Source organism: Bos taurus, chromosome 17, assembly GCF_002263795.3.
Source record: "Bos taurus isolate L1 Dominette 01449 registration number 42190680 breed Hereford chromosome 17, ARS-UCD2.0, whole genome shotgun sequence".
NCBI classification, from domain to species: Eukaryota; Metazoa; Chordata; class Mammalia; order Artiodactyla; family Bovidae; genus Bos; species Bos taurus.
Genome location: NC_037344.1, coordinates 42,447,294 through 42,465,412, shown reverse-complemented (window position 1 = coordinate 42,465,412; position 18,119 = coordinate 42,447,294). Strand labels below are relative to the sequence as shown.

General features: G+C 39.8%; 1 protein-coding gene across 3 annotated transcripts in view; it reads right to left on the bottom strand.

Moving 5' to 3' along the window:
* PDGFC (platelet derived growth factor C) overlaps positions 1-18,119 on the bottom strand; it is a 253,425-nt gene that overhangs the window by 14,279 nt on the left and 221,027 nt on the right. For 2 of the 3 annotated variants that reach the window (XM_024977618.2, XM_002694441.6), the window contains one exon: positions 1,667-1,877. In XM_024977618.2, the coding sequence (XP_024833386.1) occupies positions 1,667-1,877 (211 nt within the window). The remainder of the gene's footprint in view (positions 1-1,666; positions 1,878-18,119) is intronic. The other variant, XM_005217687.5, reaches the window with a different exon arrangement.

Here is an 18,119-nt window from a genome sequence, read left to right as displayed (position 1 = left end):
AGTTGGTTTTGTCTACATAGATGTTATCCCACACCTGCATTTTAGTTTATGTAAAGTTCCAAAAATATACACTGCTTTTCTCACACTTACCGTATGCTTAAAAAGTTAATAGATTTGGCAAACTGCAAAGGGCTTCAATTTGGAAAGTGTTAAATGAATATTTGAAAGATGTGGTTCAATGCTGGGTCTTTTAAATACATCCTAGCCTCTGGCCGAATCTTCACTGAGCACCACATGGAGAGATACAGGCACATGGGCATAGCTGGCGGGGAGATTTGCAGGTTCCCATCCCAAGAACAGCTGTCAAAAAACTCGATCTGAGCTCAGAACCCAGCTGACTCCCTCTGCTTCTTACAGATCCACTCGATAATCTACTCCAAATTTGCTAACAAAGGCTGTATTCAGGGGTGTTGCAGCCAGCCTCACAAATCTCCATCTTCCCGTTCCTGAGCAGGAGGGAAGGGAAGTGCGGTTGGTGAGTTATTCATCAAGATCACATCTTATAAATATGTAACAGCTTTCGGGATCTGGACAAGATTTGGCTGCCTCTGGACAAGATTTCCAATATTGCTGAGAGGAAACCAGGGCTGCTGGCCCAGCAGAATATCATGCTGGGCAAGTCTCAACAGGATCTGCTGAGATGGAAGGTCCTGATCAGAAGGGCTGCAGCTCTAAGGAGGAAAGGGTGGGAATAGGGTTTCTTTCTGAAGAACACATCTGATGCAATCTGCCCCTGTGAGTTGCTCAAATTAACTAAATATTCTGCTTTCTATAGACATTCTACAGACTGTTCTTCCATTTGTAAAAGACCCTAGGTAGATTTTAAAGTATCTGACAGACTGAAACAGATTTTCTGAGGGTATTTTAATTAGCCAGTTGCATTTTCATTTGTGTCTGACAGGGATGCTTTCCAATGTTAATGTTACTAGGAAAGTTAGCGGACCTTAGAGCAAATTCTGTTACCATTATTTCCAATTTCTTGACCATGTGGAATTAAGTTTAATTATCAACACTTTCACTCTTGGAAGGAGATACTCTCATATAGTCAAAAGTGATCATTTCAACATATTTATACAAAGAAAGAATCATCATGGTGTGAGTTCCTTTAGAGCATTATTTTCTTAAAGTGATTCCTATCTTGGAATCTACTAGGTCTGTTTTCTGGGGAGTCATGGTTATTTTTCATAGTATTTAGAAAAGTTTCTAGGCTTAGGAAATGGAAATGGATATAATTCTGATTCAGGAGACATGCTAGACAAAGATTTTAATAGAGCTTTCCCCTTTTCTAGCCTCAAACATGGCTCAGCAGCTATGATAATTTTTGCTGAATCTCTAATTTAATATACACCAAATATTGTTTGAATAAGCAACAATTCCTGTGAAATGTAACAGAGGACTTCATCAACATGATATTTTTGAATTAAAGAAATAACAGGCATTTTCAGCAAAAGCATCTCTTTAAATCTCCCATACCCAGTCAGAAGAGCCTCCTTTTATGTGCATTTTCATTTAATATGTAAATATGCTCAAATATTAAGAACATGGAGCATTTAACTTTATCAAGGAAGAATTTTCAACTCTACTCGTTAGACCGTATGGCAGAAGAATCCGAAACATGAGCTGCTAAGAAAATTAGATGAGGTTCTAACCTGAAGAGAGAGCTTACCTCTGGATTTTCTTCCAAACACAAAATTCTTGCCCAGCAGTTGCAAAGAAGTGGGCCTGTAGAGATCTTCTAAGTCTAACTGCCATCTGTCTGGTTCAAGATACCGAATGAGGTCTTCCAAGGTGCTAAAGGCAGTGACGGCGTTATTCAGGAGGTCCAGTGGCAAGGCTGAGGCGGGCAGCGAGGACGGACTCACAGTTTCTGTGAGCTGCTGAAAGCAAAAGGAAGCCAGTGTCAGGTGGACTCTGCTGCAGAAATGACCACACGTGCCTTCTGGACTCAGGCACGGGGTTAGGTAGTGAGACTATGGCTGAAAACACGGGGAAGCGAAACTTTATTTAACCTCAGTGACCAGTAATAATTGATACTTTGCAAAGACTTCATGTAGATGAACTTGGACGGAGTTTCTGTGGAAGATTTTCAATGGGGAAGACATCCACTTTTGTTAACACAAACCATGGTGGGTGTGGGTACCTGCTGTTACACAAAACAGATGATGCCTCTGTGGTCCAGTCATGGACTTAACAATGGAAGCCTTAAAAGAGTTTATATTTTTTCCTTTGTTTTCCACTTTTCATCTTCCTCATTCTGGGAAATCACCTGGTGGGTTTATTAATGATTGTCAGAGGAATTAAAACTTTAATATAAAGTGATTGATCCATGAAGAATATGAATAAAATTTAAGTGAAACACCTTTGACATTGGAGAAGAACTTGTTAATCAAGATAGGAAACATCCAAACCATAAAACAGAGCTTTGATAAATTTGCCTAAAATTTTTAAGTAAGCAGAGTTAAAATACAGACACTGGGAGAATACCTTGGCAAACCACATACCTGCCACAGGATAGAGAAATAAAACAAACTCAATAGAAAATGGGCAAATTCCAGACAAGAAGTTTGAATGGCCACTAGACATCATATACACAAAAGAGATACTATTTCACTTACAGGAGATTGGTGAGCATTTAAAAGAAAGAATTGTCAAGGATGTGAGTGAATTGAAATCTCTCTGGTCTGCCTGCAGAAGTGAGTATTAATTGGTACCACTGCAGTTCATGTAACTGATGTGCACAGGATACTAGAGTTGAAGATGGATCCATTCCATGTCCCTATAATTCAGTTTTAAGGTTATAGCCTTTTATTTGTGCACATGAAGTATGTGTGCAGGAATATCAATTCATCAGTGCTGAAAAGGAGCAAATCAAAACAACCTAAAATGCTCAGGTATAGAACCATGGATTAAAATACACCATTTTAAGACTGTTCTATACATCAGTGTCTCTTTTGCTGTCTCGTACACCGGGTAAAGTTTAAAAATAAAATAAAATTGGAAGAATAAAAAAAATAAATAAATAAAATAAAATACACCATTTTAAATGACAAGCATCAAAATAAGGCAATAATTTCAGGAAAAGTTCAAAAGTAATATCCCCTTCCCCAGTTTTTAAAGTGGGCTAAGGGTGAGGTGTGGTAGACCAGAACTGAAATCAAAATAGACAAAATAAATACAGGAACAAATGCTCCACCTCACCTTTAAAGTTTATTTATTTACTTACAGGGGAAGGAAGACGAATAGTATGAAATAAAGCATTTACATTGACTGATGTATTACAGTAAAATCCATAATAACAAAAAGTTGGTAACAATCTAGACTTATGATAGTGGAATAGCTAATAATGTTGCACTCATAATCTGAAATAGTGGGACAGACACTAAAAATGAGGTTCTCTAGTAAGATGCAGAAGCAATCTAAGTGTCCATTGACAGATGAATGGATAAAGAAGATGTGGTACACATATACAGTGGAATATTACTCAGCCATAAAAAGAACAAAATCCAGCAATGTGGATGGACCTAGAGGTTGTCATACTAAGTGAAATAAGTCAGACAGAGAAAGACAAACGCCATATGATATAATTCATACATGAAATCTAAAAATTGATACAAATGAACTTATTTACAAAACAGAAATAGACTTATAGACATAGAAAACAAACTTATAGTTACCAAAGAGGATGAAGGATAAATTAGGAGTTTAGGATTAATAGATACATGTTATTATATCTGAACTAGATAAATAATAAGGACCTACTACTATATAGCACAGGAAACTATACTCAATATCCTGCAATAAACCATAACAGAAAAGACTATCTATTGATATATACATTTATGTGTGGTATACATATATATATAATTCACTTTACACTAGAAACTGACATAACAGTGTAAATCAAGCATACTGCAATAAAAATGCAGTCCTCTAGGATTTTTTACTAAGAAATAAATATCTAAAATGTAGTAAATGATAAGTAATCCAAGCTCTTTAAACTTAGCATTATTTTACCATGATTTCAACCCACATACTTTGAAGCAAAAGAAAACAAAAAATTAAAAATGCCTAAAATGTCAAGAGTATTCATATACAGTTTTAATGAGAACAGGTGATTTTCGTTTCCTTCCTTATAACTGTGTATTTTAAGCATTTTCTATAATAAGTATGGATTCTTTCTGGAGATCAGGTAAAATGATTAACATTTGCTGTAATTAAAAAAAAAAAAAAACACTATCATATCAGCTCTTCCTTTTCATCTTCATTACTCAGGTCTCATGCAGAAGCTGAAAACCACGGACTATATTTAGGAGCCTGTAAATCTGTCTCCTTGTCTTCAATCTTCCCTTATTCCTTTTATCCTATGCTGCATAACCCTGGGTTAATCTACCTAAAATAAGCTATCGCCGATCACGGGATGAATCTGGACAAATGCCTAGAGTGATTTCTCATCTGGAGGATAACATCCAAATTCCTTACCCTGTACTCAGGAGCTTCACCACCTGACCCCCACTCACCTTTCCCATCTAATCCTCCACTCATCAAAGACAAGCACATTTTGTCCCAATCAATCTAGTCTTCTTCCTGACTGCTGCACATGTCATATTCCTGACCTTGACCTGTACCCTTGCTAATGCTGCTGCCCTGCCCCCATGAGCACAACTCTGTCTTGTGATCTGCACAATAAATCTTGACCATTTATAACCGCCTTCCTTGAAACCCAACTCATCCATGAAAACTCCTCCAGTAACAGAGCCATGGCTGCCCTAAATACAGCAATTGTGTTAATCTGGAAAAGACCCCCTCTCTGGACTATGCTATGGGCACCGGGGTTGAAAAGCAGAAGCTCCACTGTCACTCAGAAAAAAGGACATTCGTTCTCTGGGGCAGACAAGCCTCTGTTGGGACTCGTAGCTTCGTGGGTCCAGAGCTCCTCTTGCCTGTGGTGGTGGTGGTAGTGGGTTTATAAAGGCTGATCAGTAGAAATGAGTGTGGCAGTTTTGGTCAACACTGATTTCATTCTTATTTTAAAGATCTACTTTCAAGAATGTCAAAATTCTGGCTAAACTATTAGCACTATGATGTTTTCCATTATTATAACCAACTTTTAAGAGTAAAAACCAAATTTAATATATTTCTCTTTACTACCAGAATTTTTTAATTGTCTAAGAAATGAAAAATTACTTTGGCAGAGTATATTGTGATTTATGGGGTCACAAAGAGTCGGACACGACTGAGTGACTGAACTGAACTGATTGTGATTTATATATAAATAAATAATTATCTAATAAAAGTGTTCATTACTAGGTTAACCAATTTGGTTAATATTGATGTAGTTTATAATGTGAAAAAGTTGATGCCATGTTTTTGAAATATTTCAAACTATCAGCCAAAATGTGTATTACTCAAAGAATAACTGAGTTATGACTCATGACTATGATGATACAAATCAATTGCGTCAATCTACATACAGAGAATAAATGTATAGAAAGCCGACACAAAATGTATCAATATATTATTCATTAAAGTGTCAGGTTATGGATGTATATTTTAGGCAGGATATAGAATTATTTATGCTCTGGAGTTGATTTATTTTGCTTCCAAGTCTGTTGGAAATGTAGTGAATTCCTTCAAGAACAATGAAAAGTCCCAACTAAAATCAGTCCTGCTGAGATAAAGTTTAAAGTAGCTATACAGTTAAAGAAAAACAAAATAGTTCTGTAATGTTGAACAAACAGAATATGCACATCCTGAGTTCAATGAGGTATCTGAATATCAATCCCCTCGAGTGACCAAGGGAACCAAACCACCTGACAAATGTTACTGCATGTAGATACTTGTGCTGTGTCCACACTTTTAAAGATATAAATTAAAATAAGATAATGCTTAAAAAAGATAACCACACACACACATATACATGTAGGCACACGGGGAAGTCCCCATCTAAAGAAGAAAAAAAAAAAGGCGGGGGAGGGGGGAATTAACTTACTTCCCCTTGGATTCAAACATTCAATCCCCCGGACAGAAGAGAGGAAGTGGTGCTTTTCTTTTTTAAGGGCTTTCTCATGACTGTCACCCACCCACTGGTTCAAGGAACATTCACATTGTTCACTTTTGAGGTTCTGCTTTTCTAAGTAGTCCAAAGGGATTTTCAGAGAAAAGGGGGAGCAGCAGAAAAAAAGAAGTTAGAGGGAAAGATATCTTCTACTGTTTTTAGTCTTTCATTTCTCCTTGAACCAAAAACTCCACTTTCCAGTACAAGCTCAGAGCCTTTCTCCCATTTTAAGTGCCTAGCAAATTCTAACAATACCTCTGCTGTATAAAAACACCTAGAGGAGTGGGGTGGGGAGGTAGGTGTAAGGGAGGCTTAAGAGAGAGGGGACGTATGTATACCTATGGCTGAATCATGCTGATGTATAGCAGAAGTCATCACAATATTATAAAGTAATTATCTTCTAATTAAAAACAAAATTAAAAAAAGACATGATTGAGCAGAGTGGCTTGAATAGTTCCTTTAGCCACTATGGAAACAGACACCTACTTCTAGGCTATGGATCGTGCTGAGACTACCCAGTGGATGACAATGGCCAGAAATGGCAAGCAGAGTTTCCTGGTTTCCGTAATGTACTAGCTAAATCAATATCCCTACTTCAATAAGCCAGAAAAGGGCTTTTCTGCTATTAACTGCAGCGTTGCAGCAGTAATGTGGTGGAAAACCTAATCCTATTATTGTTGTTCAGTCGCTAAGTCGTGTCCCACTCTTTGGGACTTCATAGACTATAGCATGCCAGGCTCCCCTGTCCTCCACTATCTCCTGGAGTTCGCTCAAATTCACGTTCATTGAGTCGGTGATGCTGTCTAACCATCTCATCCACTGCTGCCTCCTTCTCCATTTGCCTTCAGTCTTTCCCAATGCAGAACTTAATCCTAGCCTAAACCTTTTCGGGCACAGAACTTTGCAAAGGCAGATCGTGAAAGAGAAGAAAAGAGATCTGAAATCTCTGTGCAATGAATCGTCCTGTCCAACCATTTCTAGAATGTCAGGATCATGTGTCATGATCCTACACAAGATGAAGTCTTCTCAGGTCCTCAAAGAAGGTCAGTCTGAGTGGTGACATGATGTGAGCAAAGAGCCTGATGAGGAGTTAGGGAGCCTCTGGTGTACCCCTGGAGCTACTACGTCAGGAGAGGGAATTTCCACAAACACTGTAACCCATGAGAGCCTCAGTTTTCCCCTCTGTAAAGCAGGGCTGCTACACCCAGTGCCTTTAAGTTTCTTTGCTGCCTTTAAATTAAGAATCTTATGTCATTGCAGGATACAGGAGAGTCCGTATTCCCCCCACTCTCGCCAACACCTCCGTCTCTTGTCTTCTTGATGATGACCGTCCTAACAGGTGTGAGGTAATAGTTCACTGTGGCTTTGGTATGCACTTCCCAAATGGTGAGTGATGCTCAGCATCTTTTCATGTACTGTTGGCCATTTGTCTGTCTTCTTTGGAAAAATTCCTATTAAACTTCTCTGCCCATCTTAAAGTTGGATTTTTGTATTGTTTCATTGGTTATTGAGTTTCATGAGTTCTCTACACATTTTGTATATCAACACCTTATCCAGTGTGTGGTATGCACATGTTTTATCCCATTTCACAAGTTGCCTTTTGATTGTGAGTACCTTAATGGCAACCCACTCCAGTATTCTTGTCTGGAAAATCCTATGGATGGAGGAACCTGGTAGGCTACATTCCATGGGGTCGCAAAGAGTTGGACACGACTGAGCGACTTCACTTCACTTTTGATGTACAGAAGCTTTTTTTTTAGTTAAAGTCCTACTTGTTTGATTTTTGCTTTTGTTGTTGTGCTTTTTGTGTCATTTCCAAAATATTCTTGTGAACTGTTAGTGAGTATGTAAATTTGTTTAGCCACTACAGAAAACAGTAGGGAAGGTTAGCAAAAAATGAAAAATTGAACTGCCATTTGATCTAGCAATTCTGGGTTCTGGGTTTGAAAGAAGAAGAAATTTGTAGGAAGAAGTCCTTTACAGAACGGGACATTTGGACACAGACATGCACAAAGGAAAGCCCATTTGAAGGCACTGAGAGAAGGTGCCTGTCTACTAGCCAAGGAAAGAGGCCTCGTAAGAAACCAATCTTGCTGACACCTTGATCTCCAACTTCCAGCTTCCAGAACCGTGAGAAAATGAATTTGAAGTTTAAGCCACCCAGCCTGTGGTACTTTGTAATAGCAGCCCTGGCAGACTAAAACACACTGTCATGGAATTCCCGACTTAATATTGATTACAGCAGCAAACAGAGGTTAATGTTATACCATGTCCATTAAGTCATTTAACAAACATTTATTAAAAAGCCCATCACGTGGACACTGTGAGCAAAACAGACCAAAATTCTCGCTCTTGGGAAGCTTAACGTTTACATGCCAAGTATTCTGTTTCACAGCAGAGACTTTTTCCCTTTGCCAAAACAAAGCCAAACTGAGAATTTGCTATCAAGAATCACATAAGCAACTCAACAATGTTCAAACAAATCCTGGTGAGTGTGGACCATAAAAAGGGAACCTAGTAGGAAAGAACAAATGAAAAACAAATTTATTTCTACTTTCATTATTGAAACATAACAGATAGCCCATGTGTTTGGATGAGGTAAGGCCCACGTGGATGGGTGTTATAAGCTCAAGACAGCAAGTTAGTACCTCTGTTGACTTCTACAGGTTCATTTAAAAATCAGCATATTGGTGGTTTTGTATTTTGATGGCTACCTTAGATATCTTTTGCATTAATTATCATCTCTTTTTTTCAGAAAAAGAAAAGCTGACTTCCTATTTGGAATAGTACTATCTGAACTGCTTGTAATTCTACGATAAACACTTATCTCAAAAAAAAACAGAGCTTGTCTTTTTATTAGGATTTCTCTGGTGAGCGCCATCTTAAAAATATAACATTGACAATGAACCTTCCTTGGACAAACACACACACACCAATGTTTACCTTGAGTAGCATAGCAACTGCTGCAAACATTTAAGACCTGCAAAGATTTATGCTGCAGTTTTTCTAGCCAGGCATACAGGACATTTCAAACTGATAAGGAGCCTTCACTTCAATCATACCTGACAGGAGTATTAGGAATGCAGTTTAGGTTTTATTGTTGTGGTAATTAAAACACAAAAGAACAACAAAATAATCATCCAGGTAAGGGAAGAGGAAAAAGCACTCAGCCTTTTGCAGCCTTGTGTTACATCATCCAATCTCAGTTACATCATGTCAAGCTGATATATTGAGCACAGGGCTGCCTTTCAAAGAGCTTAAGAAACAGACAGTGCCTGCAGACAAAAATTTATGCCAGGAATGACTGACGGGAGGTGCTGTAAAGACACAAGAATGCTATGGAACAATTCACTTAAACACACTTCTTCCTCCTGCTCATATCTGAATCCATCCCCAAAGTTATCTGCGTTAGGTTTTTAAATTAGTTTTAAGCTAGCAAAGAAAATCAGATGTTTGCATTCATACTCAAGAACAGATGTTTTAATACTGGGTGAGTGATGCAGATTATATATTTAAGTGATAAATCCTCGGGAAAGTGGCCAGTTGCATTCACGTTGAGTTGTAACACTGAGCGGCTCTTACTCAGAGAGCTTGGCCATGGAATAAACCTTCGTTTGTCTACACAGCCAATCCCAGCGACCATCCAGGCTGAAAAGAGAATCATGTTTATCCTCCAGCACTTAAAAGCTGTCATTTCAAGGCTCAAATCTTGCCTTCCTGGTTTCAGGCAAACCCTGAGTTGCAGCCCTGTTCTGCCTGGGCCCAAATATGGAAAAAGAGATGGCTGGCTTTGTTGAAAAGGTAAAAAAAAAAAGACGAATGTTTATGTTAGAAGCAGTTTCTTACTAAATTAGTGGATGAGACTGTTACTGGCCCCATGTTCCAATCAGTGCAAAAAAACCACCACCTGACTAGACTTGCAATCACAACACCATTATCCCCACTCCTCCTGACCTAAAGTTCCTGGTTTATAGCCACCCCACTTAAAGAGTTTCCACCTCCTGCCAGCGCCTCAGAATGGAAGGTCCCCCAGAAACCAGGCCTTCCAAGACAGCTGACTGCAGGCTGGGGAATTAGAACGGGTTTCCACTCCTGAGGTAAAACTGTGGATTAACAGTAACAATCTGGACTGAAAGCTAGGATCCATAGGAAGTTAAATAGCATTTCCACAATGGCATCTGTGGGAAGCCAAAATGAAGGTTTTTTTTTTTTTTTCCTACTGCGTTCTTAAAAATGATTCCTCTGAATCAAAAAATGTGACAGGCCCTAAAAAGCTGAGACAACATCTAGCAGCTACTAGTGTCTGACAATAAAGTACCATGGGAGTTTCCCCCTAATCTTATTATAGTGAATACTTGTGGATTTGCTTGTTTCCGTTCTCAAGAAAGGACTAACAGAAAGGAACTTTGGATGAAAAAGGAGGCAAGCTAAGAACTGTTAAAAGAAAAACACTCCTTCCATGCAACCCTTGTGCAACTCAAAAGAGAATCCTTAAGGCTCTTTCTTACAGAAATTTCCCTTACAAGTCAATATTTATTCAATGTAATATTTAACAGTCATTAAGGGTAACTTGCAGAATGTTTTGTGGGGACCTAGCTGAGAAATGGCATCTATATTAGTGGATATTTTCAATCATCTGTTCAATAAACTGAATAGTCAGATAAGACCCTCAACCTCATTCAAATATTGGTGGGAAATCATACTTGGGGCAAAAAAAATTAGTCCCGATTAATTTATTTTAAAATAGCTTAACAACCATGTGGAAAACAGACAGCTAGTGGGAAGCTGCTATATATAGCACAGGGAACTCAACTCAGTGCTCTGTGATGACCTAGAAGGGTGGGAAGTGGGGAAGGGAGGTTCAGGAGGGAGGGGTTGTATGTATACATACAGTTGATTACTGTACAATATAGATTAACATAACACTGTAAAGCAAATATATTCCAATAAAAATTTTTTAAATGACTTGAAAATATAAAAAGTGTGAGCAAGTAGCTTAGACTGGGGACAGTAATAAGAAGTCCCACTTTGAGGGGAAAATGAGATCATCTAATGGAGGTAATTAGCATGGATGTAAAGTATGAGAAATGTGGTGTTGGAGAAGACTCTTGCGAGTCCCTTGGACTGCAGGGAGATCAAATCAGTCAGTTCTAAAGGAAATCACTCCTGAATATTCATTGGAAGCACTGATGCTGAAGCTGAAACTACAATACTTTGGTTACCTGACGCTAAAAACTGACTCTTGGAAAAGACCCTGAAGCTGTGAAAGATTGAAGGCAGGAGGCTAAGGGGACGACAGAGGATGAGGTAGTTGGATGTCATCACCGACTCGATGGACATGAGTTTGAGCACGCTTTGGGAGTTAGTGATGGACAGGGAAGTCTGGCATGCAGCAGTCCACGTGGTGGCAAGGAGTTGGACACAACTGAGTGACTGAACTGAACTGAAAGTATGAGGGCCAAGAATGTCACCCCCACCCCTGCAGCACATTTTCTGAGTCCATCTTGACACCTGGCTCCATCCATCCTTCTCACCTGGAGAGATGAGTCTCCTGGGTTGTGCTCCTGGCCGGGTGCTCCTAGTCACCCACCTCTAGGCTTGGACCTCGCCTAACTTCTACCTGTATCCTTCCTTGTGTGACCTCATGGGGCTTTGCACATTTCCTGTGACTTACATGCTAACAGCACCTTCCTCTTGGTAGCCTGCACCTGTGGCTACCGTGGAAAAAGGGACAATCGTGTGGAGTTGTCCTCTGCTCCTCTCTTTTGCCTGCATCCTGCTTCCCACCTTATCTTGGCTCTACTGTCAGACAAGGGTTAGTATCTCTGATAACATGATTTACAGTACGAAATACAGGTTTGGTGTTCATTCTGTTTCTTCAGAGTTCCTAAAACCCTTGCAATTTCTGAGAGCAGTAAGTGTGTCTTTTGCTATGTTAATGCGGTGACTCTTGGCAGCACCTAAGAGGGGTTGATTGCCAGGAGAACCAACCAGGTGACTAGGGGTTTGAGTCTCTTGTCACCTCCCTTCTCCTTTCTCCTCCCCTCCTCCCCACCTCCCCCCACCCTCAGGGAAGGGAGAGAAGCAGAAGGGTGAATGTACTGTCAATGGCCAATGGTTTGATCAATCATGACTATGTAATGAAGCCTCCATGAAAACCCCAAAGGGTGGGGTTCAGATAGCTCTGGGTTGGTGAACATGTGGACATTTTGGGAGAGAGGTGAGCTCAGGGCATGGAAGCCCAGAGGCATTTCCTCATACCTCACCCTGAGCTTCTTTCTATCTGGCTTTTCCTGAGTTTCATCCTTTTATAATAAACTGATCATCTAGTAAGCAAAATATTTCTCTGAGTTCTGTGAGCCATTATAACAAATTAACGGAATCTGAGGAGAGGATCATGGGGACCTCTGATCTCTGGGCAGTCAAGTCAGAGGACTGGTGACATCTGAACTCACTACTGCTTTCCAAAATGGAGGAAGCTGTTGGAACCTCCCAACTGTAGCTGGTCGGTCAGAAGCCCAGGTGACAGTTTCTGAGGTGGGGAGGGAGGCAGTCTTGTGGGACTGAACTCTTACCTGAGGAATCTGAGTCAAGTGGTAGGTAGTACACCCAGCTTGTGTTGGAGCATTGCTTCCAACACAAAGTTGGTCTCAGGACCAACCACCCCAAAGAGGATCTGACCACTTTTCACCACTTCCATGGCTACCACCCTAATATCCAAGTCACCACCTGTAACAGTCTTCTAGCTGGCCTGCCTGTTTTTGCCTTTCCCTTTGTTGACTGAATTTATACAATTTTACCACAAAGGGTCAAGAGAGTATAGTTAAAATACTATTTAAATTTTACTTTTTCTGAAACATATATCTTCTTTTAAACATTACATTTTAAAAAAAATGGCCTGTTTTGAAAGATGCTATAGATAACCAGTGGAACTCAATGGGAGAGGTCTGTACTGAAATCATAACTTTTGTATAGTTCTTATGTTTTTGAAATCTGCCACTCACACTCCTGCCATACTTCCTTGTATCAGGGGAAAGGCACCCCTTCCTAGCCCTCCCTCAGAGGGTGGATGGTGTAAACCATGGTCTCTGCTTAAAAGCAGGAGAGCCATTCCCACTAGCCCAAGAAAATGGAGCATTTCCATAGATTACACAGTGACTATGTCATTTATGTGAGTGTCTGTAGGGATCACTGTTTAAGGCCTGGATTATATTACTTTTATTAGAAAATTGTAAAAGAATTGAGTTCAGTTCAGTCACTCAGTCGTGTCCAACTCTTTGCGACCCCATGAATCGCAGCACGCCAGGCCTCCCTGTCCCTCACCAACTCGTGGAGTTCACTCAGACTCACATCCATTGAGTCAGTGGTGCCATCCAGCCATCTCATCCTCTGTCGTCCCCTTCTCCTCCTGCCCCCAATCCCTCCCAGCATCAGAGTCTTTCCAATCAGTCAACTCTTCGCATGAGCTGGCCAAAGTACTGGAGTTTCAGCTTCAGCATCATTTCTCCCAAAGAAATCCCAGGGCTCATCTTCTTCAGAATGGACTGGTTGGATCTTCTTGCAGTCCAAGGGACTCTCAAGAGTCTTCTCCAACACCACAGTTCAAAAGCATCAATTCTTCGGCACTCAGCTTCCTTCACAGTCCAACTCTCACATCCATACATGACCACTGGAAAAACCATAGCCTTGACTAGACGGACCTTTGTTGGCAAAGTAATGTCTCTGCTTTTCAATATGCTATCTAGGTTGGTCATAACTTTCCTTCCAAGGAGTAAGCGTCTTTTAATTTCATGGCTGCAGTCACCATCTGCAGTGATTTTGGAGCCCCAAAAAATAAAGTCTGACATTGTTTCCACTGTTTCCCCATCTCTTTCCCATGAAGTGATGGGACCAGATGCCATGATCTTCGTTTCTGAATGTTGAGTTTTAAGCCAACCTTTTCACTCTCCCGTTTCACTTTCATCAAGAGGCTTTTTAGTTCCTCTTCACTTTCAGCCGTAAGGGTGGTGTCATCTGCTTATCTGAGGTTATTGATATTTCTCCTGGCAATCTTGATTCCAGCTTGTGCTTCTTCCAGCCCAGTGTTTCTCATGATGTACTCTGCATATAAGTTATTTAAGCAGGGTGAAAATATACAGCCTTGACATACCCTTTTCCTATTTGGAACCAGTCTGTTGTTCCATGTCCAGTTCTAACTGTTGCTTCCTGACCTGCATACAGATTTCTCAAGAGGCAGGTCAGGTGGTCTGGTATTCCCATTTCTTTCAGAATTTTCCATAGTTTATTGTGATCCACAGTCAAAGGCTTTGGCATAGTCAATATAACAGAAATAGATGTTTTTATGGAACTGTCTTGCTGTTTCCATGATCCAGTGGATGATGGCAATTTGATCTCTGGTTCCTCTGCCTTTTCTAAAACCAGCTTGAACATCTGGAAGTTCACGGTTCACGTATTGCTGAAGCCTGGCTTGGAGAATTTTGAGCATTACTTTACTAGCGTGTGAGATGAGTGCAATTGTGTGGTAGTTTGAGCATTCCTTGGCATTGTCTTTCTTTGGGATTGGAATGAAAACTGACTTTTTCCAGTCCTGTGGCCACTGCTGAGTTCCCCAAGTTTGCTGGCATTGAAAGAATTGAGAATTGAGTAAAATAGTATAATTGAAAATTTTAATAAACAATTGAGCTATTGTACAGACTTAAGGAATTACCACATACATTTTTAATTGTACATTTTGTTGGCCCTGTTTTGTCAGTTTTACTCAACATCAATTACTTTTAAAAGTCTAGTTCCTGATTTATGCTGTTTTGTGTTGCATGGAGTGAGTGATTTAGCTATTTAGTCCATGTTCATTGACACCAGGCTCAATATCCTTACAACACTGACAGGGCACATCAGAGCCTGCCCTAACCCACAGGGAACATCCTTGTTCTAACTTTTTTATATTAAGTAGCTGTTTTAGTGGCATTTAGAGCAACAAGTTCAGTAAATGCAAGTCTGGGTATGTTCATGGCTATGAATAACTCTATGCTGAAAAACTTGAAAAAAGTATAATAATGTTCATAACTAACATCTCTAGTTTCAGTTTTCTGAATTCAAATTGCTTGTCTAAAAAGTCTTGCTATTAAATGAAACAAACAGGAAACCCATGAAAAATGAAAAATTTCACTCATCAGGCCTACTGTGTACCTGAATTTTAACAACAGTATATGACAGTGTATTAAAACAAATTTCTATAAAATAACAAGCCAGCTATGGAGGAAAATACAAAGGACAATTATTTTATGGAGTGTGAGGCCATTTTTCTTTTACATTATCACTCTGTGATACACCTGAGAGTGAGTGTTAGTCACTCAGTCATGTCTGATTCTTTGCGCTCCCTTGGACTGTAGCCTGACAGTCTCCTCTGTCCACGGAATTCTCCAGGCAAGAATACTGGAGTGGGTAGCCATTCCCTTCTCCAAGGAATCTTCCCAATCCAGGGATCAAACCTGTGTTTCCTGCACTGTGGGCAGATTCTTTACTACTGAACTACCAGGAAAGCCAATGATACAAAGTCTTCCATGACTGTCCACACCTCCCAACACTTTCAAAAAATAAAGGTAAAAGCAGTTACACATTCTTTCTTTCACACCAGTCACTGCACTAAGATGAAACTGTGTTACATGGAATCTGTCAAAAAAAATCATGCAAGGTGGGGAAAAAAAGATAACATTTTTGTGAAAAGTTGCTACTGTTATTCCTAAACACAGCTGAAATATCTTTTCTTTCTGTTGATGTCAGTGAGATATGGCTTTGAAAACGGGCAGATAAAACTAACACTGCCCTGCAAACTGTACTATATGATACAGGTGCTTGGCAGGGGTGATGGAGAAGAACAGCCACTGAGCTCCTGATGGACAAACCATTGTTCCCTGGGTAAGGACTGCAACACTTTTCAAAAACTAAGTGCCTTGAGAGCACGTGTGTATTTCCAATCAGAAAACAAGAGGCCTAATGAACAAAAAGAATTTGAAGACAGAGAAGAATTCATATCCACTGTAGGTAGAGAGTGACAGAGAATACCCTTCCCATAAACTGTATGGAAATAAAGTATAAGAGCATCTCTGGAGGACAGTTGGATGATATTTTCAACAAGCCTTCAAAATGCCTGTTTTCTAAAATCTTATAAATTTATGTTCAGAAGTTTATCCTAAGGAAATAATCAGAGGTACAATTCAAGAATATTGATTGCAGCAATATGATTAGAGGAAGTAAAATTAAAATAAAAAATGTTGATAAAAAAAGTTAAAAAAATGTTCATAAAGCGAAGATTGTTAAAAATGTGATTATACCATTTGTGTATACAGTAGTCTATTGTACTGTTAATTTTTCAGTGTGGGTAGCACAATGTAGAAATGAGCCCTGACAGCATGGGGCTATGACAGGCCTTGTGAGCTAAGCCGTAAAACAAAAAAGAATTGACATCACAAACAGTCTGAGACTGGAAAACAGCCAGCCTGAGACTTCCTCTGTGTTCCCTAATTTAAGGTTAATAAACCTCTAGAAGTAGCCCCTTCGGTCATCACTCTGACAAGCAGGGCATCTTCTGGATGCATTTCCCTTCTTGAACGGGAGCATCTGGCCTTAAGTAACTGGGTTACTGGACAGCTATGTCTGCCAAGTGAGAAGGGCTGAGAGTTATTTGGGAAAGGGCAACAGGGACTTCTCCCGGGTGGCTCAGTGGTTAATACATCACTCTTCCAGTGTTGGGGGTGGATATTCGATCCCTGATCAGAGAACTAGGATTCTGTATGCAGCCTGAGAAGGCCAAAAATATAGAAAAAAAAATTTTAAAAAAGTTATTTTAGAAAATGCAACAATCACATGTATACAAAAGGCAAAACTCTTCCAACCAGAGTCAACTCACTGGATCATAAAAAAACAAAACAAAAACAGTATTTTCTGCATGGAGAAATACCAGACTTTCTAGGATACTCATAAGAGGCCAAGTGACAATTGAGTTTATTAAAGATCAGGGTACATGATTAGGCATCTTCCCACATGTTTTCTGTCTTGTCCTTATCTTGTCCCCTACTCTGCCACCCTTTGCCCTAAGTACCCTGTGCTCTGGAATCATCTTTACTCCCTTCATCTCTACCTCCTTCTCTAAAAATTCTCATTCTTTCAGCTAATTTCAACAAGGCTACTGAGGGGGTAATGCTGAAACTAAAACTGTTACGGTATAGAAAAGTAGATACATCCACAACTAATAGGATCTTAATTATTCAAATAAGATAATACATATAGTCATTCAATTATTTTTATTTGCTAATTCTGGCTAATAAAAGCTATGACCAACCTAGACAGCATACTAAAAAGCAGAGATATTACTTTGCCAACAAAGGTCCATCTAGTCAAAGCCATGGTTTTTACAGTAGTCATGTATGGATGTGAGAGTTGGACTATAAAGAAAGCTGAGTGCCAAAGAATTGATGCTTTTGAACTGTAATGTTGGAGAAGACTCTTGAGAGTCCCTTGGACTGCAAGGAGATCAAACCAGTCAATTCTAAAGGAAATCAGTCCTGAATATTCATTGGATGGACTGATGTTGAAGCTGAAGCTCGAATACTTTGGCCACCTGATGCAAAGAAAAGACCCTGATGCTGGGAAAAATTGACGGCAGGAGGAGAAGGTGACGACAGAGGATGAGATGGTTGGATGGCATCACCGACTCGATGGACATGAGTTTGAGCAAGCTCTGAAAGTTGGTGATGGACAAGGAAGCCTGGTGTGCTGTAATCCATGATTTTGCAAAGAGTCGGACATGACTGAGCGACTGAACTGACTGAACTGAATTTTAGCATCCCAGGTGGGGAGCCATCACAGAGTTTCAAGCAGAGCCATGTTATTATTTGAATATATTTAGAAAGGGTTAGCTCACTGCTGTGCTGAAATCAGACTTCAGGAGAGTACTTAGGAGGTAACTCCAATAATTCAAATGGAAAGCCTGAGGAGGCAGTTGGATATTCAAGAAAGGATCTCAGGTTAGATACAGGGGCTGGATAAATTTCTGAGCCAAAGAAGC